Consider the following 27,673-nt stretch of genomic DNA (forward strand, 5'->3'; position numbering starts at 1 on the left):
AATGTTAAAGCATCATCTTGTCACGTTTTATTCATTTAATACTTAGTGAAACTGGAATCCCTGTGCAACAGTTAAAGAATATCCTTCTATATTAGTAAAATCTTAACATTGCTTTCTTCTCCCCACCCCCAAAAAAGAATAATCCCAGCACCATCTCCAATATTAAGTGTTATCCAGGATGCTGAGGTTCCAAACTGACTTTGGTCATTCCCAAGTCATGGTCTGTTAGTTTCCTTAGAGTTGAGCAAAGGTGCACATGCATAGTCTCTTGTAAAGGGAATCTAAATTCAGGGCCTTCATAATTTAATAAAATGGATTGTTTTACAGAACATCAAATGGTACTCATATACCTTTAAAAAGAACATAATGCAAAGGCTATGGACCCTGACAACATCCCAGCTGTGGTATTGTCATTGAAGACGAGAGCACTATGTGCAGTTTTGATCTCCTTAGTAGGGAGATCATTGGACGCAGCTCAAAGAAGGTTCACTAGTTTGTTTGCCGGGTTGAAGGGGGCCCAGAACTATCCATGTCCCTAGCCAAGTTGTTCCACTACATTTACACCACAGGCATCAAGCTGACATTGTGGAAAATTGTCCATCCATGTCCTGTCCACAAAAAGCAGACAATTCCAATGTGGCCAATAACACCTCCCCCCACCCCCCCTCCCCCCACCACCACCACAGTCAGTCAACTCTCGATCATCAGCATAATGATGGAAGGTGTAGTCAACAGTGCTAGCAAGTGGCACTTACACGGCAAAAATCTGCTCACCAGTGCTCAGTTTGGGTTCTGCTAGGGCCACCTGGCTCTTGACCTTGTTACAGTCTTGGTTCAAATATGAACAAAAAAAGCTTAATTTTAGAGCTAATGTGGGAATGATCACCCTTGATATCAAGACAGCATTTGACCAAGTGGGACATCCAGCCGCTCTAGCAAAATTGAAGTCAATATGAATAGGGGAAATCTCTCCGCTGGCTGAAGTCTAGTACAAAGGAAGGTGGCTGTGTTTGATGGAAGCCAGTCATCTGAATTCCAGGACATTGCTGCAGGAATTCCTTAGGGTAGTGTCCTAGGCCCAACCATTTTCAGCTGTTTCATCAATGACCTTCCCTCCAACATAAGGTCAGAAGTGACACAGGCCTGGGTTTTATGGTGGTGGTGGTGTTGGGGGTGGGGGTGGGGTGTGGGTCGTGGTGGGGGTTGTGGTGCATATCGGCCCCCTGTAAGAAAAGATGCTCAGAAACTGACTGACTTTAAGAAAGGCCATTCCACCGTGATCATATGTTGTGGATGGCCTTAACAAGCTCAGGATAGGACTTCCACCCTTCAGTTGAAGGAAGACTTGCACTTGAGAGCTGCCAGCTAATCTTATTGGCCAGCAGCTTCTGCAATCCCCAGAGCATTATTGATTGGTGAAGAGATTATTGGTTGGTGCGGGGTCTGCAAATAGTCCCTGGGAAGAAGTGTCATTGGTGCTGGAAACAAATAATTCGGGCCTTTTCGGTCAGGGAAGGAGGGAAGGATCGGGCACCCAGGGAAGGGGGTCAGAGTTGGGGTGGGGGGGGGGGGGGGGGGGGGGGGGTGGGGGGGGGGGGGGGTGGGGGGGGAGAGAGAGGAGGAGGGTGGGGGGGGGGGTCCGTGAGGGTGGCGAGGGACGAGGAGAGTGGGGGGGGCATGTTTTGGAGGCCAGGTAGGGTGGCACAAAACGGGGACAATCTTAAGGGAATTCCTCTGATTGGCCTTCAACTGCTCAGTGTATTGTAGCAGTCGAAGCAGATTGAGGACATTATTAGTCACTTAAATGCTCAATAGGCTTAAGGGTGGGTGCATTAGTGGGCAACTTAGTCAACCCCCTCCTAATGGGGACTGGGTTGGAGGTCAGTGGAAAGGCACTGGGCTACTTGCCTGACTTATTTTATGTGCCCACCCTGCTGGAAACATATCCAGTGGGAGAGCCGAAAAATCCGGCTCATAGTGTTCAAGACCATTTGCAATTCCTCAGAGACTGAAACAGTCCATGCCCGCATGCAGCAAAATGTGGACAACATTCAGGCCTGGGCCAATAAGTGGCAAGTGACATTCACGACACAAATGCCAGGCAATGATAATCTACAATGAGAAAATCTAACCATCTAATCTTGACATAAAAAATTAAGAAATAGGAGCAGGAGTAGGCCACTCGGCCCCTCGAGATTCAATAAGATCTTGGCTGATCTAATTGTGACCTTAACTCCACATTTGTGCCTGCCCCTTGACTTCCTTGTAGATCAAAAATCTGTCTAAGTCAGCCTTGGATATATTCAATGACACAGCCTCCACTGCTCTCTTTGGTAGATAATTCCAAAAATTAATGACCCCCTGAGAGAAGAAGTTCCTCCTCATCTCTGCCTTAAGTGGGAGACTCCTTAATTTGAAACTGTGTCCCCTAGATCTAGATTCCACCACAAGAGGATACATTCTCTCAGCATCTACTCAAGCTCCCTCTGAATCTTATGTTTCAATTAGATCACCTCTCATTCTGCTCAGCTCAAATGAACATAGACCCAACCTGCTCAACTGTTCCTCATAAGACAACCCCTTCATCTCAGCAATCAAACTAGTGAACCTTCTTTGAACTGCATCCAATGAACACCCTCCCAAGGAGACCAAAACTGCATATAGTATACTAGGTATGATCTCACCAACACCCTGTATAGTTGTAGTCAGACTTCCCTACTTTTATACTCCATCCCCCTTGCAATAAAGACCAACATTCCATTTGCCTTCTTAATTATTTGCTGTAACTGTATATTAACTTCTTGTGATTTATCTATGAGGATACCCAGATACTTTTGCACCACAGCATTTTGCAATCTCTCTCCATTTAAATAATGTTCTGCTTTTCTATTGCCAAAGTGAACAACCTCACATTTTCTCACATTATACTCCATCTGCCAAATTTTTGCCCAATCACGTAGCCTATCTGTATCCCTTTGAAGGCTCTTTATGTCCTCCTCACAACTTGTTTTCCTACCTATCTTTGCAACAAATTTAGCTACACTTGGTCCCTTTACCCAAGCTGTTAATAACTAGTTGAAGCCCCTGCGCTGATCTCTGCTCACTTCACTATCCTTTTGCCAACCTGAGAATGACCCATTTATCCTAACTCTCTGTTTGCTGTTAGTTAGCCAATTCCCAATCCATGTCAAGATATTACCCCCCCAGACCATGAACTCATATCTTGTGTAGTAACCTTTTATTTGGCACCTTAATTCAGGCCTTTTGGAAATCCAAATACATGAAACCTACTGGATCCCCTTTATCCACCCTTATTGTTACATACTCAAAGAACTTAAATAAAGTTGTTTACATGATTTCCCTTTCATAAAACTATGATGAATCTGCTTGATTGTATTATAATTTTCTAAATGTCCTGTCATTACTTCCTTAATAATGGATCCCAGTACTTTCCAAATGACAGATGTTTGGCTAACTGGCCTATAGTTTCCTGCTTTCTGTCTCCCTTCCTTATTTTTAATAGGGATATTACATTTGTGGTTTTCCATTCTGCTAGGATTGTTCCAGAATCTAGGGAGCGGAATTTTGCCCTTGATGGGAAGGTGGGTCCCACCGGCTCGGTGGCTGGCAGCTAGCCATTTGCCACCATCAAAATGGGCCCCACCGCCATTTTAACTGGGCGGGCCAATTAAGGCCCACCCAGCGGGCTACTCGACGATAAGCGCAATGTCACACGAGGTGGGACATGTTAATAAATATGACAAAAACTTTATTGAACTTTTTTAAAACAGACATGAAACCTCATCCCGCCAGCCTTAAAGTTAGACGGGCAGGGCCTTTAATTGGCTGAATGATCCTGTCAATGGCCTCAATTGGCCATTGACAGGTTGGTGGGCGGACAGCTGATTTCGCTGTCCACCCGCCTTCCTGAATATTTAAATGGGTCGGGATGACGTCGGGGGTTCCCCCCCAGTGTCATCCTGTGTCATTTTCACGTTGGCGAGCGGGGCCCGCCCCCAACTCATTGACGGAAAAATTCTGCCCAGGGAATTTTGGGATCCTACAAACAATAGATCTGCAATGTCTGTAACCACTTCTTTTAAGACCCTAGGATGTAGGCCATCAAGTCCAGGGGACTTGTCAGCCTTTGGTCCCATTAGTTTTGCCATTACATTTTTTCTAGAGACTGCGATTGTTTTATGTTCTTTCCTTCCTTGTTTTTCTACTGTTATTAGGATGTTTTCACTCTCTTCTACTGTGAAGATACATACAAAATACTTGTTCAAAGCCTCTGCCTTTTTCTTGTTTCCCATTATTACTTCCCCAGTTTCATCCTTTAAGGGATCAATGCTCATTTTATAGCAACTGTTCCTTTTTATATATTCCTAGAAGCTCTTATCGTCTGTTTTTATATTTCTTGCTCTTCCTGTCTGATTTTATATTTCTTGCTATTACTGTTTGTTTTATATTTCTTCACCAGTGATGAATCCCCGACCATCAACATCTGGGGCTTGCATTGATCAGAAACTTAACTGGATCAGCCACATAAAAACTGTGACTTTAAGAGCAGATCAGAGGCTGGGAATTCTGCAGCAAGTAACTCACCTGCTGATTGTCTAAAGTCTGTGCAAGGCACAAGTCAGGAGTGTGTTGGAATACTCTTCACTTGCCCGGATGAGTGCAGCTTCTGCAACACTAAAGAAGATCAACAGTATCCAGGACAAAGCAGCCTGCTTGGTCAGCACCTTAAATATTCACTCCCTCCACCACTGGTGCACAGTAGTGGCAGTGTGTACCATTTATACAATACATTCCAGCAACTCACAAAGCCTTCTTTGATAGCACCTTCCAAACTCATGACCTTTACCAACTGGAAAGACAAGAAGATGTTAAAGAACACACCACCTACAAGTTCCCCATCTAGCTCCACGCCATCATGACTTGGAATAATATCACTGTTCCTTCGCTGTCACTGGGTCAAAATCCTGAACTCCCTTCCTGATAGCACTGTGGGCGTAACTACACCACATGGGCTACAGCATTTCAAGAAGGCTGCTCACCACCACCTTCTCAAGGGCATTTAGGGATGGGCAATAAATGCTAGCCTTGTGAGTGATGCTCACATTCCAAGAACAAATAAAAAATATCATATCAATGACCAGACAGCAAAATATTTGTGTGCAGCCTTCCTCATTTGAAACATATAATATTCTGAGGGGGGCATAACATGGTAGATGTTGAGGATGTTTCCCCTCATGGGGAAATCTAGAACTAGGGGCCAGTTTAAAATAAGGAGTCTTCCGCACTCCCTGTGCCGAACAAAGGGCCTTTTGAATTTTTCTCCCAAAATTTATGTTGGTGATAATAGCAGGAAGAGAGATAAAATGCTTCTAGGGCTTTCTTCTGTGTGCTATTTTAACATAGCCACCCTTTACATAGTGCAAGCTGCGTTTGAGAATATGAATGCCGGTCCTACCAGTGTGCAGGTCAATGCAATACACTACATCACTAAAATAAAACACTAGCTTAATCCACTAGGCTTTATTCACCAATAAATATTGAAAGGAAAGACCATCAAGAATAGGACAAATGTTTAATATCAAATGTCTGTGTTTATTGTGAGGGACAGTGAGTTGATGAATACACATCCATTCATTCTATCAAGAATCCTTGGCCTGTTTCACATTTATTTAATCTGATACCAGTTATTAACATCCCAAAAAACATCACTGAAGAATGGAAAGAACATTCAATATTGTTAGGTTTATTTGTAAACAGTTAAGTTGGAATGAACATGTTGCAACACTGAAACTTATTTCAGTCCTTGTCTGTACAATGAATAATAAATAGGCCACTGAGGGGTTTTCTGCAATTTTTGCCCAAGAAACTGCAAAAATACAAATGATCAAGTTATGTTACTTGGACAGGTATTTTCGTCCAAAGTCCCTGTCCTTTCATTGAAGTTGCTGAAAATGACAACTTCCTCTAAAATAAAACCAGATATAATGATATTTAAAATGACTATGAGACAGGGGTTGCTGTGTCAGATTGATAAGTGTGTGTATGTGTGTGTGCATTGTAGAAATGTTTGAGTATTAGTCTGCTGATTGTGGTCAATCTGTGTGTCCACATTATTGTTGTTGTATATGTGTTATATGTGTGGGGTTGCTCTGGCTGTGTTCAGTCCATTTGTGTTTGCACAATTGTGTGTGTGTGTGTGTGTGTGTGTATATATATGTGTGTCCTGCGACTGTAATAGTTCTGTGTGTTTTCAAACTGATATTATGTTAGATCTTCATGTGTGTAACTGCTCTGACTATGGAATATGTTTTTGTGTTTGTACCCCATGATAGGTCTGTCTATGTCTGCACTGTTACAATGTAGATGTGTGTGTATAATCTGACTGTGATAGGTGAGTGTCTCTATAGCATCACCTCAGGTCTATGTGTGGGTGATTACCTGTGACAAATGCTGGACTATTAAATATGGATTCTTGCTACGGTCAAAATGACTGCTCATGCACTGATTGTGATTAACATTTGGATTTAGGCACCAATAATGATCTATGTTGGGTTACGTGTCCTAACTTTGAATGGATGTTGAGTTGCATGCCCTGAATGTGATCAATGCTGGAATAAATGGACTGAATGTGATCCATTATGAGATTGCTGCCTGTAATGTGTGCTCTGGCTAACCACACTGCCTTAGTGTGGTTACCCTTTCTGTGATCAATCTCAGGTGTGGGCGCTGAACCTAATTGATGTGAGGGTGACTATGATTAGATTTATGCTGTGTGCATTGAGTCTGATGTTGGAATGTGTGCACCAATTTTGATCAATATTAGAGTGCATATACCAACTCTGATCAATGTTGGTATATGTGTACTAACTGAGTGATGTTGGGTTATACATTGACTGTGATCACTATAATGGGCATGTATACATTGACTGCTTAATACCGAGTTATGTGCACTCAATGACTGATGCTGCGGTATATGTGTTTGACAATGATTGACTTTGGGATACACTACTGATTGATGGTGAGGTGTGTGCATTGACTGAGGCTGATGTAGGGGTGTGAGTGCTGATTGATTGATGTTGAGATATGCATGCCGACTGTGATTGATGTTGAAGATTTATACAGTGGTTGTGATGAATGTTTGTTTCATGTGTTATTATTGGTGTTAGGTTTTTCTTTGATTGATGTTGGATATATGCATTCTGGTCAGTGTTAGGTGTATGCACTATGATTAGTGTTAGATAAAGGCACTACGACTGCTGTTAGGTGTATGCAATATAGTAGGTGTTGGTTGGATGAAGTATGATAGAGTATGTGCTGTTTGATTATTGTTGGGGTATGATTGATATTGGGTGCGTGCACTTATTGGAATTGGCTATAATCACAAAGATTGCTTTTGGGTGTATATACTACAATCATAATTGGAGTTATGCACAATGATCAGTATTGCTGTAAGGACTATGAACATTTAATTTATGGACTATGATCAGTATTGTTGTAAGCACTATGATCAATGTCTGATTTATGAACTATGATCTGAATTGATGTAAGCACTATGATCGGTGTTTGGTTTATGCACTCTGATCAGAATTAGGTGTGAGTATTGTGATTAGAGTTGGGTGTATGCTTTATGATCAGTGTTTGGCGCATGCATTGGCTGTGATAATCTGTGTGCCTTGACTGTGCTTTCTCTTTTAATCACAGTGTGATTTACACAAAAATAATATAAAGTTCACACTATTATTCAATTATACTATTAAAAATCAAGAAAAGTGAATACAAGACAATAACATCATAATTAGTCTGTATATATATTTATATATAGATATATCATAGGTCAATAATACACATCAGTAGAAAATATTTAAAAGCCTTCAATTCCTCCTGATTACTTTCAATAGGTTTTGAACTAACAGCCGCCATTGAAATTACATTGCACAGATTCTGTCCAAATTAGGAGAGATTTTCTTGCATTTGCACATGAACTGCAGTGCAGTCCCTAGGCCCACCAAAACTTACCAAATCAGTTGTATTGCAGCACATTCCTGGGAATTAAGGAATCCGTCTGAGTTTACTCCATTTAGATCAGGTAAATCAGTGGGGTCCGTTACTGGGGTGTACTGTGGGCTACACAAATTTTCAATATACCTTGCAGCCTAGGTGATCCATTGCACTGGAGTGCAGACCAGGAAAATCTCTCCTACATCATTTTGTTGAGTTATAACAAAAAAAACTAATCCTGACCGTTTGGTATTCTAAGACTTTGATCCTTAATGCTCTGAGCATTGATAAATTTTCCTTTTAAAAACCCCCTATCAATTACTGCAGCTCACATGGGGCCTGTGGACCAGACAGGGGCCGGGCTGTGTAGTAGACAATGACTATACAGACCACCAAACTCTGGTATTTGCATAGGAAAGCAAGTGGTCCTCCCTTTAAGAGAAGTCTGCAGGGCAGAACATAACCCTGTTGAAATTTATCAATGACTATAGATGCAAATTTCTGTATTCTCCTGCAGTTTGAGTGTCATCTTTCCTTGTTTCAGAAACAGGTTAGAAAAGTGCTCGTAGAACAAAATATTTCGAGTAGGCCGAGAAGATTTCATCAGTGCTCCATGTGCAGCAGAATTGGAAGTCTGTCGATGAAGAACGGGTTTATGATTTTGTTGCACACAACACACAGAGGGGATTTTCTCCTTGGGTGGTCAAGAATAGAGCTGCCCTCTGCCACCCAACTCCTTCCGTGCCTGCCTCTGATTGATTGCAATTTGTTGAAAGCTGACAATAAAACTAATTATATTTAAATCCATTCACGTAACAGCACAGCTGTTTAATTAATATTGTTATAGCAGTATTACTTTTAAACATTTCATTACAGTGCTTCTATAAGGCAGCAAAGACTTTGTTGCTGCCATGGTCGATCTGCATGGTAATTGGTTCAGCCTCTGTCATGTGACATGTTGGCTCCAGTCACAGTGAACCATGGTCTCCTCAAGGCAACTGAATCATTGAGCTGAATTAATCGAAAGCCCAGGTGGGCAGACCGATGTGGATGTCAAAGGTCACAACAGTCATCTAGGAAATGACCCTTTGAGGGTGCCTGTCATGGTCAGAGGTCAAAACCTTGGGGGAAGCATGCTTCACAGAGGACTTTTGTCAGATCGCAGTGTCCCAAAGAACAGTTTGCTGTTTTGTGCAGGGAGGTGCTGTCAGTTTCAGGTTCTTTGTTATGCTATTTTTCTTCCAGCTTGGAAGGATGGGCATGCTGTCTTGTTTGCAAAGGCCTTTATCTGGCTTCTGCCGTGACTTGATCTCTTTGCACAGACATCGCTTCTTCTCAATCATTTCAAGTATTGTGTTGTCTCCGTAGAACCATTGCTGATTCAATGCCTGGTTAAAAAGAAAGGAAAAAGACAAGAGAAAACAAAGGCATAAATCCTGCTGCTTGAATTCAGGGATTAATGACAAAGAATTCTCTTTTTCTCTCTGATCATTTTTCATGTGACATTAGCTTTCAGATCAATAACATATATGGTTCAGCATAACTGGGCCAGCAAAATGCTCAGTTGTTGTTTATTCATCAGATAGTTGCCATGAAACAAAACCAGTTGGTGTTAACTGAGATGACCTTGAATGTTTATCCTTTGTTCATTAAGACACACTTTACTGCTGTTCTTGCAACTCTGTGGAGTTCCTGTTTATTCAAGTGAGTAAACTGTTTCCCATAATCAATAAACTCTAACATGTTGAAGCATGGTAAATGTTTATTATTGCCAGTATATTAATGAGATAATTTGACAAATGCATTGAATATATTTAGATCCTTTCTTCTCCCATCATAACAAGCTGGAGTGTTTTGCAACTGGCCTGATCCACTGCTTTATTACCATTTATCTGAAAAGAAGGCACAATGATAAGGACCCTGTTCTCTGAGTGACAGGAGAGCATTCCAGTAGTTGGGTTAAATGAGGGCTAAATACATGCAGTGCACCATGATAAACGCATGCTAAGTGTGAGTAAATATCACAAGATGCAGTCATAAAACATGTCAAATATGATGAGCAAGTGCCTAACACAAGCACATGGAAGATCATAATAAAGCTATGTGCTGGATGCATGCAGATTATCATGCCAAATGCATGTCAAACCAATTCTATTTCATGTGCACCGGATTTTGGTCAGTTTTGGTGGACATCTCCTACTGAAGTCTGGAAGAACCTAGCGGTGTAAAAGTTCAAGTCAGATGTTAACTTCACTGCTACTGACAGAGCCTTCTCTGCAGTCAAAATGGTTTGCCTAAATTTGTACATGATAGCCTCTTAAGGAAACCACAGTCTCCAGGTGAAGGACTCTTTAGAGACATTCAGATATGATTAGCTGACCCCGTACGCACTGGTGGCAGAATAAGGACAAATCCTAACTGGCCATCGAAAGTGCATTCATACCTGTTCAGAATGACTCTTCTGATCCTCTTCCCACCTCTCCAAAAACCTGTAATTGTGAAGGGATGCCCAGAGAGGCCCCACATATGTAGCACATTGTGAGACATCTGGGGTACGGGCTAAATAAGGATTGCGGCTTTAAAAAGCTGGCCGCATGTTTGTTTGTGGTGAAGCAGAGAAGAAGCACCCAAATAGATGGAAAATAATTACATTGTAATCGCTCATAGCAAGTCCAAACACATCAGACTACTTTGAAAGCATAGTCTCAACATGAAAAGTGTCCCTAATCTTTGCAGCATCTGTCCTACATGGGCTCTGGGCAACTGAGTTCCTGCTTAGCTGTGCTGTAGGTGCTAGCCCTAATTTATATATTTTAAATCCCACGATGAATCCAGCTAACATGACAGGCGTGCAGGCTCTTAGTGCCACAGGTACTTCCTCGTCAGTTTATAGTAAACAGTGCACTCAGCAACCAGCACTCAATAATTTGAGAAGGGAGCCTCTGGTGCACAGCAGATGCTCAAGTTTGTCCTATTGACCTCAGAGTGATATTATTAATTACAGACGAGGAACCTCATCAAACCGCTTTTAAAAGGGAGTCATTTTCATCTTCACTGCTGGGGTAGGGATGTCCAGAGCCCGCTTGTTATAGGACTTGCCTCATTCATTTCGATATACTCCTGGATGGTATAACATCAGTGGCTGATTTGCAATACCAGTTTTACACCCGGGGGCCAAATTAAAAATCTGCCCCAAAATTGCTATTAAATGTCACAGTTTTGTACATTTCTTGCCAACCTTGACTGCTTTACTGAAGTAACATACGTCTGAATTTTACGGCTGGGAATACAGATGGGTGGACCCATAAATCAGGGTGCTGCTCCATCGGCAGTGTGCCCACTGCTGGCCCACCCATTCCCACCCTGCCATGATTTTATGGCTGCGGGGGAGGTATTGGGTGGGTTGCCTGCCCATGGCCCAATTGAGGCCCTTAAGTGGGCATTTAATGCCAATTAAGGGCCTTATCCCACCACTTGGTTCAACAGGTGGCGGCAGAGGCCTGCGCCCTGTGTAGCCTGGCAGGTTTAACCCTGTGGGCTGATGGTCAGTGAGAGGGGGTGGGTGCCTACTTCCTGGGCTCCCTGTGCCAATTGGAGGCCACCCATACCCCACAGTTTTGCCACCCTGCATCTACTCCCCCACCCCAAACAGAGTGCCCCCCCCTCCCAATACCCCTTGCTGGGGAATGCCAACCCAGCCCTGGCAAGATACTGGATTTGCCCGTTTCAGGGCATCCATGGTACCTCTTGCTCCCAGGCCTCCTGCAATACTGGCAGTGGCCAGTGATCCTGGAGGTCAGCAAAGCTGCTGGCCTCCTGCAGCTTTACGGGCCTTCCTCCTGAAGGTGGATGGAAGTCCCGCCTCATATTAATTAAAGGAACATTACCCGAACAATTAAAGCCAAGCAGAGATGGGCCCGACCCGGCATTTATCCTGGGGCGCTGGGAGCCTGGCCTCAGCATGTAATCCAACCCATGTTGTCCAAACTGCCACTTCATTGAAGAAGGTGGCACATTGAGTGCACTGAGTGCAAGTGACAATCCTGCCCTGTGTCTTGCAACTGCAGGAACCGTGAGGAGAATACTCATCAAATTAAAAGCTTGCTATCCTAGTTCATTTCAAAAGAACAAAGAAAAATTGAGATTTTTTTTCTCTGAACTCTTGCTTTTGGAACGCAACCAAGTGCATCAGAGCAGCAGGCGTGCTATGGTAGTTTGGTTTTTGATTCAAATTACATTTTAGATTGTTACAAATTTAACTTCCCAGATTACTTCATTTTTAAAGAATATTCTTTTTATATTCATTCATAGGACATGAGTATCGCTGGCCAACCCTAATTGTCCTTGAGAAGTTGGTGGTGAGCTGCCTTTTGGAGGCGCTGCAGTCCATGTGGTATACATACACCAACAGTGCTGTTAGGGAGAGAGTTCCAGGATTTTGATGCAGTGACAGTGAAGGAGCAGCAATATAGTTCCAGGATGGTATATGGCTTGGAAGGAAACAAGGGTCCACTCCCTGGCCTTTCCATCTCTGAAAATGCAGTGGTGTTCCCATGCTGCTAGAGGTCACAAGTTTGGAAGGTGCTGTCAAAGGATGCTTGGCAAGTGGCTGCATTGCGTCCTGTATATGGTACACACTCCTACCACTGTGTGCCATTGGTGAAGGGAGTTGACATTTAAGGTGGTGGATGGGGTGCTGATCAAGCAGACTGCTTTGTATTGGTTGGTCTCAAGCTTCTTCAGTGCGGTTGGAGCTGCACGCATACAGACAAATGGAGGTTATTCCCTCACACTTCCAATTGTGCTTTGTAGATGGTGGACCGGCTTTGGGGAGTCAGGAGGTCGGTCAGTTGGCACAGAACACTCAGGTTCTGACCTGCCCTTGTGGGCACAATATTTATGTGGCAGGTCCAGTGAAGTTTTTAGTCAATAGTGACCCCCATGATGATGGTAATACCCTTAAATATCAAAGGGAGATGGCTAGACATTTTCTTATTGAAGCTGGTCATTGCTTGGCATGTGAATGCTACTTGCCACTTATCAGCTCAGTGTTGTCCAGGTCTTGCTGCATGTCGGTATGGACTGCTTCATTATCTGAGGAGTTGCGAATGAAATTGAACACTGCAATAATCAGTATACATCCACACCATATGTTAGAGGGAAGGTCATTGATGAAGCACCTGAAGATGGTGAGGCCTAGGACACTACCCCGAATATCTCCTGCAACGATGTCCTGGAGGTATGATGATTGGCTTCCAGCAACCACAATCATCTTCCTTTGTGTGCGGTATGACTCTCGTCAGTGGGGATTTTCCTCCTGATTCCCAATGATGTCAATATTACTAGTGCTCCTTGATGCCACACTCAGCCAAATGCTGCCTTGATGCCAAGGGCATTGACTCTCAGCTCACCTCTGGAATTAAGCTACTTTGAGCATGTTTGAATCAAGGTTGTAATGAGGTCTGGAGCAGAGTGACCCTGACAAAACCCAAACTGTAAGGATGGGGACCTCAGGAGGAGGCCAAGGTGAATCATCCACTCGGTGTTTCTTACTGAAAATGGTTGTTAACACTTCAGCCTTGCCTTTTGCACTCGTGTGCTGGGCTCCGCTATCGATAAAGATAGGGGTTTTCAAGGATCTTCCTGTTATGCATTTAATTGTTCACCACCATTAATGATGATGTAGCAAGACCAGAGAGCTCTGATTTGACCAGTTGCTCATAGAATTGCTTAGTCTGTCTATGCCATGCTGCTTCTGCTCTTTCGTGTGCATGTAAGCCTCTGATGTAGCTTCCCCAGAAAGACATTTTTAGCAGGTCTGGTGCTGCTCCTGCAATGCTCATCTACACTTCCAATTGAATGGTGTCCCTTGGTTGATGGTATAGTATTAGAGAATCATACAAATGTAGGGAACAGAAGGAGGTTATCTGACCCATTGTGTATGTGTTAACTGAAATAGAACTATTCAGTCTTACCCCACCTTCCAGCTCTTGGTGCATAGGCTTGTAGGTTACAACAATTTAATTGCAGATCTAAGTGTAGTACAGTGTCTCAAACCTGGCTGTCCAAAAACTGGAGTTATTTTTAGAATGTGCCATGCTTACCTGGGTAATTTGGCTAGGCGCTGCATTGGCGCTGTGTGGCACTGGACTACTTCTCCACTTGCGCACTGGTCTATTCCTGCGCTCTGAGCAACCCTTGACCCCACCTGATCTGGTTTGACCTGAACCATCCAAGGCCCAAACTGCCCAGCCAGAAATCCGGCCAGATCTGAAATGCGGCACAGCCCAGCACATTCCCGAGGTTGCCAGTTTTGAGGCACTCCATCTGTACTTTTTAAATGCACTGAGAGTTTCTGTTACCACCATCCTCTCAGGCAGTGAGTTCCATAGTCCCCACCACCAGGGCAGGTGGTGGCATAGGGGTATTGTCACTGGACCAGAAACCCAGGGGTAATGCTCTGGGGACCTGGGTTCAAATTCCACCAAGGCAGATGGTGGAATTTGAATCCAATAAAAATCTGGAATTAAAAGTCTAATGATGACCATGAAACATTGTAAAAACCCATCTGGTTTACTAATGTCCTTGAGAGAAGGAAATTTGCCATTCTTATCTAGTCTGGCCTACATGTGACCCACAGCAGTATGGTTGACTTAAATGACTTCTGAAAAAGGGCAATAAATGCTGACTGAGCTAGTAATGCCCACATCCAATAAATAATAATAAAAAACCACCTGGGTGAGTTTTTTTTTCCTCAGCTCTAATCCTTCTACCAATTACTTTAACTCTATTCACCCTGCTAAGGAAAATAGGTCCTTCCTCTCCACTGTACATAGGTCCTTCATAATTTTCACTCCAATAAAATATCCACTGAAATATCCCCTAAAATATCCCCCTCCACCTTCTCTGATCCAAAGAAAGCATCAGATCCAATCTCAGAGTTAAAATTCTCTAGTCCTGGCAACATTGTGCTAAACCTTCTCCTTACCCTCTCTAGTGCGCTCATGTACTTCCCATAATATGGTGACCAGACTGTATGGAGTTCCCTAGTTGTGGCATAGCTACTGCTTTATGCAGTTTTGGAGTAACCTCTCTGCTCTTACAGTGTATGTCTCAGCTCAAAAAGGGAAGTATTATGTATGCCTTCTTAACCACCCTATCTACCCTTAGGGGCCTGTGGAAATGCATTCCAAGGTTCTTCTGCTCCACTAAACTTCTCAGTACCCTAGAATTTATTGTGTAATCCTCCTCAGATTTTTTTTTATTATTCATTCATGGAATGTGGGCGTCGCTGGCTGGGCCAACATTTATTGCCTACCCCTAGTTGTCCTTGAGAAGGTGGTATTGAGCTGCCTTCTTGAACTGCTGCAGTCCCTGTGGCGTAGGTACACCCACAGTGCTGTTTGTAACAGGGGTTCCAGGGTTTTGACCCAGTGACAGTGAAGGAACGGCAATATATTTCCATGTCAGGATGGTGAATGACTTGGAAGAGAACTTCCAGGTGGTGGTGTCCCCATCTATCTTCTGCCCATGTCCTTCTAGATTGTAGTGGTCGTGTGCTTAGAATGTGCTGTCTAAGGAGCCTTGGTGAATTCCTGCAGTGTGTCTTGGAGAAGGTGGACACTGCTGCTACTGTGCATCGGTGGTGAAAGGAGTGAAGGTTTGTGAATGTGGTACCAATCAAGTGGGCTGCTTTGTCCTGGATGGTGTTGAACTTCTTGAGTGTTGTGGGAGCTGCACTTATCCAGGCAGTGGAGAGTATTCCACCACACTCCCGACTTGTGCCTTGTAAATGGTGGACAGGCTTTGGGGAGTCTGGAGGTGAGTTACTTGTCACAGGATTCCCAGCTTCTGACCTGCTCTTGTAGCCACTAGTCCAGCTCAGTTTCTGGTCAATGGTAACCCCCAGGATGTTGATAGTGAGGGATTCAGTGATGATAATGCCATTGAATGTCAAGAGGTGATGGTTAGATTCTGTCATGTTGGAGATGGTCATTGCCTGGCACTTGTGTGGCACGAATGTTACTTTGCCACTTGTCAGCCCAAGTCTGGATATTGTCCAGGTCTTGCTGCATTTGAAGGTGAACTGCTTCAGTATCTGAGGAGTCGCGAAGGATGCTGAACATTGTGCAATCACGAATGAACATTCCCACTTCTGACCTTATGATGGAGAGGAGGTCATTGATGAAGCAGCTGAAGATTGTTGGGTCTAGGACACTACCCTGAGGAACTCCTGCAATGATGCCCTGGAGCTGAGATGATTGACCCCCAACAACCACAACCATCTTCTTTTCTGCTTGGTAAGACTCCAAACAGTGGAGAGTTTTCCACTTGATTTCCATTGACTCCAGTTTTGCCAGGGCTTCTTGATACCTCACTAGGTCAAATGCTGCTTTCATGTCAAGGGCAGTCATTCTCACCTTGCCTCGGGGGTTGAGCTCTTTTGTCTGTGTTTGTATCAAGGCTGTATTAAGGTCAGGAGCTGAGTGGCCCTGATGGAACCCAAACTTGGTGTCAGTGAACGTGTTATTGCTGTGTAAGTGTGAGCAAGTGCTAAGCAAGTACTGCTTGATAGCACTGTTGATGACCCCTTCCATCACTTTACTGATGATGGAGAGTAGACTGATGGGGCAGCAATTGGCCTGGTTGGTTTTGTCCTGCTTTTTCTGTGCAGGACATGCCTGGACAATTTTCCATATAGCTGGGTAGATGCCAGTGTTGTAGCAATACCGTGACAGCTTGGCTAAGTGCACAGCAAGTTCTGGAGCAAAAGTCTTCAGTCCTATTGCCGGAATATTGTCAGGGCCCATAGCCTTTGCATTTTCGAGTGCCTTTAGCCATTTCTTGATATCACATGGAGTGAATCAAGTTGGCTGAAGACTGGCATCTGTGATGCTGGGGACCTCTGGAGGAGGCCAAGATGGATCATCCACTCGGCATTTCTGGCTGAAGATTGTAGCAAATGCTTCAGCCTTATCTATTGCACTGATGTGCTGGGCTCCCCCATCATTGAGGATAGGGATAGTTGTGGAGCCTCCTCCTCCTGTGAGTTACTTAAGAACATAAGAAATGGGAACAGGAGTAGACTATTCGGCTTCTTGAGCCTGCTCTGCCATTTAATAAGATAATGGCTTATCTTTTGGTATTTTGGTTTCCACATACCCATTTAACGCCGGTAACTTTTGATTCCCTTGCCGAAAAAGAATCCATCTACCTCTGCCTTAAAAATATTCAGTGACTCCTCCACCACCTTCTGAAGCAGAGAATTCCAAAGTTGCACAACCCTCTGAGAGAAAGAATTTCTCCTCATCTCTATCCTGAAAGGGCGACCCCTAATTTTAAAACAGTGCCTCCTAGTTCTGGATTCACCCACAAGAGGAAACGTCCTTTCAACGTCCACCTTGTCAAGGTTCTTCAGGATCTTGTATACTTCAATCAATTCACCCCTCACTCTTCTAAACTCCAGTGGAAACAAGCCCAATCTGTCCAACCTTCCCTCATAAGACAACTCACTCATTCCAGGTATCAATCTAGTAAACCTCCTTTGAAACGCCTCCAATGCATTTACATCCTTTCTTAAATAAGGAGACCAAAGCTGCGCACAGTATTCGAGGTGAGGTTTCACCAATGCCCTATATAACTGAAGCATAACATCCTTACTTTTATGTTCAATCCCTCTTGTAATAAAGGCTAGCATTCCATTAGCTTTCTTAATTACTTGCTGTACCTGCATGCTAACTTTTTGTGACTCATACTAGAACACCTAGACCCCTCTGCACCTCAGAATTATGCAGCCATTCTCCATTTAAGTAATATTTTGCTCTTTTGTTCTTCCTGCCAAAGTGAACGACTTCACATTTTCCCACATTAAACTCCAGTTGCCAGATCTTTGCTCACTCACTCAGCCTACCTATATCCATCTGCAACCTCATGTCCTCTTCACAACGTACTTTCCTACTTATCTTTGTGTCATTTGCAAATTTAGCTACCATGTCTTCACCTCCCTCATTTAAGTCATTGATGTAAATCGTAAAATGTTGAGGCCCCAGTACAGACCCCTGTGGGACTCCACTCATCACATCCTGCCAATCCGAAAAAAACCCATTTATGCATATTTTCTGCTTTCTGCCAGCCAGCTAATCTCATATCCATGCTAATACATTACCCCCTACACCATGCGCTTTTATTTTCCGTAATAATCTTTGATGTGGCACCTTATCAAATGCCTATTGGAAATCCAAGTACAGTACGTTTACAGGCTCCCCTTTATCCACTGCGCATGTTACTCCTTCAAAAAAATCCAATAAATTGGTTAAACACGATGTTTCTTTCACAAAACCACTCTGACTCTTCCCGATTGCCTTGAACTCTTCTAAGTGCCCAGCTATAACCTCCTGAATGACTGATTCTAACAACTTCCCCACGACAGATGTTAAGCTAACTGGCCTATAGTTTCCTGTTTTCTGCCTCCCTCCCTTCTTGAATAGAGGGGTTATATTTGCTACTTTCCAATCTGATGGAACCTTTCCAGAATCTAGTGAATTTTGAAAAATTATCACCAGTACATCAACCACCTCATCAGCCACCTCTTTTAAGACCTAGGATGTTGTCCATCGGGACCTAGAGACTTGTTAGCCCGCAGCTCCATCAATTTGCTCAGTACCATTTCCCTAGTGATTTCAATTTCACCAAGTTCCTCTCTCCCTTTCACCTCCTGATTTGCAGCTTTATTGGAATGTTTTCCTATCCTCTGTAGTGGACACTGAAACAAGATATTTGTTCACTTCTTCCGCCATTTCCTTATCATCTAATATTAACTCCCCACTGTGACTCTCTAGAGGACCAACACTCACTTTATTCACTCTTTTCCTTTTTAAATACCTATAGAAACTCTTGCTATCCGTTTTTTACATTTCTAGCTAGTTTCCTCTCATAATCTAATTTCTTTCTCCTGATTAACCTATTAGTAATTTCTGCCGTTCTTTATATTCTGTCCAATCATCTGTCCTGCCACTCATCTTTGTGGAGTTGTATGCTTTTTCCTTAAGTTTGATGTTTTCCTTAACATCTTTAGTAAACCATGGATGGTGGGTCCACCTTTAGAATTTTTCTTTATAGTAGGAATATACTTATTGGGAATACTCTGAAATATCCCCTTAAATGTCTGCCACTGCTTCTCTATTGATCTATCCTCTAGCCTAGTTTCCCAGTTCGCTTCAGCTAGTCCAGGCCGGTACTGCCAATCTGATTTTTCCAGTTTATGTGTAGATTAAAATCACCCATGATTAATTACCGTCCCTTTATCACAAGCTCACAATATTTTCTCTTGAATACTTTGTCCTACACTGTGGCTACTGTTAGGGGCCTGTAGACCACTCTCACTAATGACTTTTCTCCCCTACCGTTCCTCATCTCCACCCAAACCGATTCTACAGCCTGATCTCCTGGACCAAGGTCATCTCTAACTATTGCAACAATGCCCTTTTTGATTAACAGTGTTAAACCTCTACCTTTACCTAGCTTCTAATTCTTCTTGAATGTCATGTACCCTTCAATATTAAGGACACAAGCTTTGTTGTCTTGCAGCCAAGTCTCCGTAATTGCTGTCAGATCATATTTATTTACTTCAATGTGGGCCATCAATTCATTTACCTTGCTATGAATGCTATGTGCATCTAATCGTCCTCCACCATTCACGACTAGATGTGGCAGGACTGCAGAGCTTAGATCTGATCCGTTGGTTGTGGGATCACTTAGGGCTGTCTCTCACTTGCTGCTTATGCTGTTTGGCACATAAGTAGTCCTGTGTTATAGTTGCACCAGGTTGACAGCTCATTTTTAGGTGTGCCTGGTGCTGCTCCTGGCATGCCCTCCTGCACTCTTCATTGAACCAGGGTTGATCACCTGGCTTGATGGTAATGGTGGAGTGGGGGATATGCTGGGCCATGAGGCTACAGATTGTGCTCGAATACAATTCTGCTGCTGCTAATGGCACACAGCACCTCATGGTTGCCCAGCCTTGAGTTGTTAGATCTGTTCGACATCTATCCCATTTAGCACAGTGGTATTGCCATACAACATGATGGAGGGTATCCTCATTGTGAAGACAGGACTTCATCTCCAAAACGACCGAGAGGTGGTCACTCCTACCAATACTGTCATGGACAAATGAATCTGCAGCAGGCAGGTTGGTGAGGATGAGGTCAAGTATGTTTTCTCCCTCTTGTTGATTTCCTCAACAGACCCAGTCTAGCAGCAATGTCCGTTAGGACTCGGCCAACTTGGTCAGTGGTGGTGCTACCGAGCCACTCTTGGTGATGGACATTGAAGTCCTCCACCCAGGGTACATTCTGCGCCCTTGCCACCCTCAGTTCTTCTTCCAAATGGTGTTCAACATGGAGGAACACTGATTCATCAGCTGAGGGAGGGCGTTAAGTGATAATCAGCAGGAGGTTTCCTTGCCCATGTTTGACCTGATACCATGAGGTATACCGGAGTTGATGTTGAGGACTTCCAGGGCAACTCCCTCCCAACTGTGTACCACTGTGTCACCACCTCTGCTGGGTCTGTCCTGCTGGTGGGACAGGACATACCCAGGGGTGGTGATGGTGGTGTTTGGGACATTGTCTGTAAGATATGATTTTGTGAGTATGACCATGTCAGGCTGTTGCTTGACTAGTCTATGAGACAGCTCTCCCAATTTTGGCACTGGCCCCCAGTAAGGAGGATTTTACAGGGTTGAGTTTGCCATTGTTGTTTCCGATGCCTAGATCAATGCCGGGTGGTCCATCCGGTTTTGTTCCTTTTTTGAGATTTTGTAGCGGTTTATACAGCTGAGTGACTTGCTAGCCCATTTCAGAGGGCATTTAAGAGTCGACCACATTGCTGTGGGTCTGAAGTCACATGTAGGCCAGATGTAAGAACCACAGATTTCCTTGCCTAAAGGGCATTAGTGAACCAGATGGGTTTTTACAACAGTCAACAATGGTTTCATGGTCATCATTAGACTTTTAATTCCAGATTTTTATTGAATTCAAATTCCACCAACTGCCGTGGAAGGATTCAAACCCAGATCCCCAGAGCATTACCCTGGTCTCATTACTAGGTTGCTAGTCCAGTGACAATACCACTATGCCATCATCTTCCTACTTCTCCAGACTGAATGCCAATGATAATGATAGAATGAGGAATATACTGGACCATGAAGTTACAGATTGTGGTGGAATACAGTTTTGCTGCTGCTGATGGCCCACAGCACCTCCCAGACACCCAGCTTTGAGCTACCAGATCTGTTTTCAATCTATTCCATTCAGCACAACGATGGTGCCACACAATATGACGGAGGCTATCCACAGTATGAAGGTGGGACTTTGTCTCCACAAGAACTGTGTGATGGTCACTCCTACCAACACTATCATAAACAGATGCATCTGCGACAGTTAGATTGGTGAGGATGAGGTCAAGTAGATTTTTCCCTCATGTTGATTCTCTCACCACCTTCTGTTGGCCCTGTCTGGTTGATGTGTCCTTCAGGGCTCATCCAGTTTGGTCAGTAGTGGTGCTACCGAGCCACTCTTGGTGACGGACATTTAAGTCCCCCACCCAGAGTGCATTCTGTTCTCTTGCTAACCTCCGTACTTTTTCAAAGTGGTGTTCAACAAGGAGGAGTACTGATTCATATGCTGCAGAGGAAGGGCAATAGATGGTAATCAGCATGAGGCTTTCCTTGCCTATGTTGATTTGCTGCATGAGACCACAGAGCATTGGGAGCTTACGTTGAGGACTCCAAAGGCCATTCTATCCCCACTGTTTACCACCATGCTGCCACGTCTGGTTGGGCTGACCTGGTGATGGGACAGGTCATACCCAGGGATGGTGATGGAGGAGTCTGGGAATGTGGCTAAAAAGCATGATTCTGTGAGAATGACTGTGAGAATGTGGGTGTTGCTTGACTAGTCCGTGGGACAGCTCTCCTAACTCTGGCACAAGTTTCTTGATGTTAGTGTGGAAAGCTTTTCAGGGTCAACATAGCTGGCTGTGCTTTTGTCATGACTGATTTTAGTGCCTTGGTTGATACTGGGTTGTCTGTCCAGTTTTATTCTTTTATTTTCCAGCAGTTTTGATACAACTGAGTGACTTGCTAGGCCATTTCAGAGGTCAGGCTAACCACTTTACAGTTGGTCTGTAGTCACATGTAGGTCAGACTAGGTAAGAACGGCAGATTTTCTCCCATTAACTACATTACTGAACCAGGTGGGGTTTTATGACAACCCAATAGTTACACTCCTCACTGCTTCTTAACTCTCCTCCCAACTCTCCTCTGCATTTTATTGCATTTCTTGCCTCATAAACATTCTATGCTCTCATTCTTATCACCTGACTCTTTCTCATTTTGCTCCCTTGTTCTTCTCACTTCTCAATCTCTGTCCCAGTTTCTCTGCTACCAGCTTATCTCTCCTTCCTTGCTTTACATTCTCCCCCGGTTACTCCTTGACCCTTCCAGTTGCTCGCTCTCCCTCTCTCTCTCTCCAATTCTCACTTAGTCTTCAGATGATGGACAGGTACACTTTCATTTCATATGGCAGCATTTATACCTACCCACTGAAACAGGTGAGACTATTCCAGATAATTTTTGTGGAATATTCCAACATAGAGTTTAAATATCTCAGTAGATGTAATATTTATTTTTAAATTGTGATGTACTGCTTATGAGCTGACACGTGTCTGTTTATGATGACCCTGCAGGCATACTGTAAATATCAGCATATTTTGTACAGCAATATTATAAACAACTTGATCATATACTTGTTTTTTCCACAAAAGTGTCTGTGCTATGTTTACAGAACACACATGTAGAAGACAGAAAGCAGCTGTTATGGAGATTCCCCTATGGGCTACATCTAGGAGAGAATAGAAGTGGCAGGAGACATGCACAAACTGACCATAGTTAATGAAACTGTTTCCTTTAAGGACTGCAGAACAGAGCATATCACATTAAAGGCCGGAGAAACAATAAGATAGGAGAAAAAGTGGAAGTCAGTTATCTGATGTCTATGACATATTGCAAATACTCATGTTTCAAACTGCCTTAAGATTGCTCAGCAGAGGTCAAAGGTCAGGCTGAGAGAGTCCAAACTCTCCCTGGTGAAAACTAGCTGCAAAAATGACCATTTAAATGTGTTAAAAATCGCTAAGCAAAGGTCACATTGTCACAAAAATTTCAAATCTATATCACATATCAAAACAACTGGGGCTTTTAAAATGATGGATTATTTTTGCATGTGAGGGATGGCTGTAGTAAACAATAAAAACTGTGAAATATGACTTCCCACAGCTTGCTGCTGTGATTTAACACTTTGCATACCATGGACAAGTTTTCTCATCATGGTGAGAGCTAGCTGTGAAAATTGTGTTTTAGCAGCTGTTTAGCACCTCTCAGATTAGACTTGGCCAGGAAAACTTGCAGAATTTTATGATACAAACAACGAAAATAGACACTTCATTGACCAACAAAAAGGCCAATCAAACAATTTTGAAAAATATGTTTCTTCATTTATTTTGGGGTCTCCATGTATCTCTGCACTGACTGAGCGAGACACCATATTAGATTTCAGCATTATTGGCTCCGAACCCCAAGAGGGCAGGGCAGTTTGGAGGGGAAAATTGGGCAAGCTTGTTTAAAATATAGGTCTGTGAAGGCAAAGTGGTTTTGTGAAGTCACTTCTGGTCTTGGAGCAAGCTGCCTGGCTACAAATTGGAGTGCAAATCAGCCTGATGATAATTCTGTTATCTCTAACTTCCTGCAAAGTACTTGGAAATTTAAAAAAAAATATGTTTGCACGTTCCTTTGAACCATACTTATGAAGTAGACAGTGGTGACAGGATTCTTTGGCATTAAAAGAGTAGTATACTGTCTCCTGAAAATGAGCACAAGGAATGTTTAAAATTAGCCTCTCGTTTCACAATATGTCCAAGGTGTTGCATCCTCCTCATTGTAATATTTACAAGCTAGCCATCCTGTTGCTATGTTTTTGGATTTGTTTGTGTATAGATATTAAACAGAGGGTACCATATCCACAGTAACTACAAATTACAAAACGTAATATCTATACATATAAACTATACAAACTATTGTATAACTAAATTGAAAATATATCTCAGGCACAGTATTACTAGCTTTTCTGATTATATTAGGAAAAGGTGAGGAAAATTGGGGAAAAAAGGTATTTTCTTTGAAGTGAAAATAATAATAAACATTCGTAACACTTGACAAGAAATTAGTACCATTATCTGTTGAAGCTGGGGGGGGGGGGGGGGGGGGGGGGGGGTGGGGGGGTGGTGGGGGGGTGGGTTCTTGTCTTTCTTAGACAACCAGTAATGAAGCTGTCAGGTGGAAGTATTTTTTGTAAAATTAAAATAGAACTTGCTTCTTTGCCAAGAAATAGATTCTGCACAATTAAGATACTGACTTCACTTGCTACATAATACAAAATCGGCGGAGAAGAAAAGAGTTGACGTTTCGAGTCCTCGTGACCCTTCGACAGAACTTGAGTGAGTCCAGGAAAGAGGTGAAATATAAGCTGGTTTAAGGTGTGTGGGGGCGGTGGTTTGGTGGGGAGAGAGAGAGAGAAGTGGAGGGGGTTGGTGTGGTTGTAGGGACAAACCCTACAACCACACCAACCCCCTCCACTTCTCTCTCTCTCTCCCCACCAAACCACCGCCCCCACACACCTTAAACCAGCTTATATTTCACCTCTTTCCTGGACTCACTCAAGTTCTGTCGAAGGGTCATGAGGACTCGAAACGTCAACTCTTTTCTTCTCCGCCAATGCTGCCAGACCTGCTGAGTTTTTCCAGGTAATTCTGTTTTTGTTTTGGATTTCCAGCATCCGCAGTTTTTTTTGTTTTTAACACAATACAAAATGCCCAGCATCTGATTATGACAAACATCATATCAAAGGTTGGCAGAATGCAGCTTATCACTATAGTGAAGTGGAGGGAAATGATTATAGGAACATGTACTGACACCTAGTGGTAATAAAGGGAACTGTGTTTCCTGGTTGCTGGAGGACACGTTAAATCATGACTTTGTTTACATTGACAAAGGTAAATTTTAACCTGCCCTTTTGCTGATTAGCCAAGATATGCTCCACGTTCATATTCTAAGCAAAGGGATAATGTCACAGACTGTCGTCAAAATATTCATTATGCTCTCCAACATGCAAATGAATATAATTTAATAGAAAATAATTTCCTTAACAATCAACTGAAAGCAGCTTGTAGTGAAAATATTTCAATCCTGCCAACAATGAGGTGCTAGATTGACAACCGTGGGGTTTTAAGGGTTTCAGAATCAATCAAACTTGGCATTGCTTTTCATTGCCCTGATTCCGAAATTATGTGAATACTAGTTAGGCATACAATTTTAAAAAGTCTGCTTATCTCATTGACCAAGAAAGCTAGCAGTAAAACACACAGTAAACGGCTGTATTCCAAGAACAACCTTGTCCTAGGTTGGTCAGGAATTATGGCTGGGCAGGGCTGTAAAATGTGGCGAGCCATTCTAAACTCCACCGACTTCGGCGGGACTGTAAAATCACACTGGCATAAAATTGCGCCCTGTGTTACAACGGAACGGTCACAATGGACTCTCCTGAGTGTCACAGGGGAAGAAACAATTACAATGTCAAGCAAAGCTTCGTCTCGTCCCACATGCTAGGTCGTCACAGCATTTTTGTACTCATAATTTAATTAGAACTTAGTCACCTATTCTGGCATAGAGTTTACTAGAATGTCTGTTATACTCGCATTAATAAAACTGTTAAGATTAATGGTGTTAACAGCAATTTGTATTTGAAATATGGAGAAATTATGTGCTGAGGATTGAAGTGTTTATGTGATTTTTCAGGCCCAGTCAAAGAACTATAAAGACTGAAAGTTGTATAGTGCCTTTCATGACCTCAGGTTGTCTAAAGGATATCCCAAAATCACTTTGTAGCCAAGAAGTATTTTTGAAGCAAAACCAGAAAATGCTGGAAAAACTCAGCAGGTTTAACAGCATCTGTGGAGAGAAAAACAGAGTTAATGTTTCGAGTCCATACAACTCTTCTTCAGCCTCGAAATATTAACTCTGCCTTTCTCTCCACAGATGCTATTAGACCCGCTGAGTTTTTCCAGCATTTTCTGGTTTTGTTTCAGATTTCCAGATTTTGCTTTTACGTAAGTGTTTTTGAAGTGTAGTCCCGGTTGATAGCAGAATCTTTGTTTGATTTACAGAGGTTTATAGTTCTATACTGATTGTAGCAATTAAAGTTATACTTTCTCCAAGGGCTATTTTAATAATCAATTATCATTATTTAATATCAATACCAGAATCTGTGGATTCAACACAATTAAAAAACTTTGATATCTTACATATAGATGAAATTTGCCAGTGAGAAGCATTAGGGCATTATTAACCGTAACCAACATGCAACTAGCCTTATTATTAAACTTGAGCATTCCCCAGCAAGAGTGCTGATTGTACAGTGGGAAGCAACCAACACACAGCTAAACCTACTGCTGTCTCAGGGAGGGAATGGTCATGCAAGGGATGGGTAATGCACTGCTATTACTAGTGAAAAGGGAATATACGGGCAAGCCGGCTAACAGAATCAAATCTGACATTACAGGGATGAACTCACCGTGAGGAGCAGAGCAGAACAAGATATAGCCCATTTGATACAAAATCTGGCATTGCGGAGTGGAATGAAGAAACAGTTACTGCAGCTCGCATTGCACAGGCGCTAATCTAAAGATAGTTGACAGAGATTAATTTTGGCATTACTTCCGCACTCTTCCAAGGTGGCTATGTGTGTCTCGGGAGAAGCTGTTAATGTAGAACGAAGCCTAGCTTTACACTGAGCTTCGCATTATAAAAATCCCAGTCAAACATTCCAAACTGGAACTCCAGCATAAGTTTGAAACCATTTTCATTACATTGCCACTTGTGCCTTATATTAGTTTATAGTTGCCACAATGAAATAAAAGCATTTCATTGACATAGCTCCATCAAACTAAATAATTTTGCCTTTTAAGACTGTCGGAAATAACGTGTATATATCACACTTTGAATTGTTATACCTTGTGACACAATGGTAATTAATATTCTGGAATATAAAAGCTCCCTCTGTTGGATGCCACAAGAATGCATGAAAGAAAGGAGGCATGTTGTGAAGTCAGGGAGGTTTTGGAGGTTTAATTTAATTCCCATTCTGATTAGCATTTTATGGAAGATAACATGAAAGTGCAATCATACACAACTTTCTGGGAAAAGAAAATGTTAAAAGATGAATATGCAAAACAGGAAAGTTAAGTGAGAGAGGGAGGAATGTAATATATAAATATCAAGTCAAATAATGAGATGGTGGACCATGTAGAAGCCAAATGATAGTGTAGAGTTAAAGATGATGAATGAAATGGCTGGTTTGGGATTGTTATATGTGCTAAGTAAAGGTTTAGGGTAAGTAGGATGTTGAGAAGAGCCTATCTGATGCTCAGTAGCTTTGTTCCCTTAAAATGGGAATGCACCATCTTAACTGTAAAAGTTGCAAACTTGTCTCATAAGTAGATACGTTGGCAAGCTGAGGGGAAATCTTAATTTTTTAAAGCAGCA

The 27,673-nt window shown here is 42.8% G+C and overlaps 1 protein-coding gene across 1 annotated transcript in view; it reads right to left on the minus strand.

Moving 5' to 3' along the window:
- Positions 1 to 9,173: 9,173 nt before the first annotated feature.
- Positions 9,174 to 27,673, minus strand: part of nyap2a (neuronal tyrosine-phosphorylated phosphoinositide-3-kinase adaptor 2a) — a 168,383-nt gene continuing 149,883 nt past the window's right edge. The window contains exon 11 of the mRNA XM_041204740.1: positions 9,174 to 9,395. Coding sequence (XP_041060674.1) covers positions 9,174 to 9,395 — 222 coding nt within the window. The remainder of the gene's footprint in view (positions 9,396 to 27,673) is intronic.

This window comes from Carcharodon carcharias, chromosome 2 (genome assembly GCF_017639515.1).
Source record: "Carcharodon carcharias isolate sCarCar2 chromosome 2, sCarCar2.pri, whole genome shotgun sequence".
Taxonomy (NCBI): Eukaryota; Metazoa; Chordata; class Chondrichthyes; order Lamniformes; family Lamnidae; genus Carcharodon; species Carcharodon carcharias.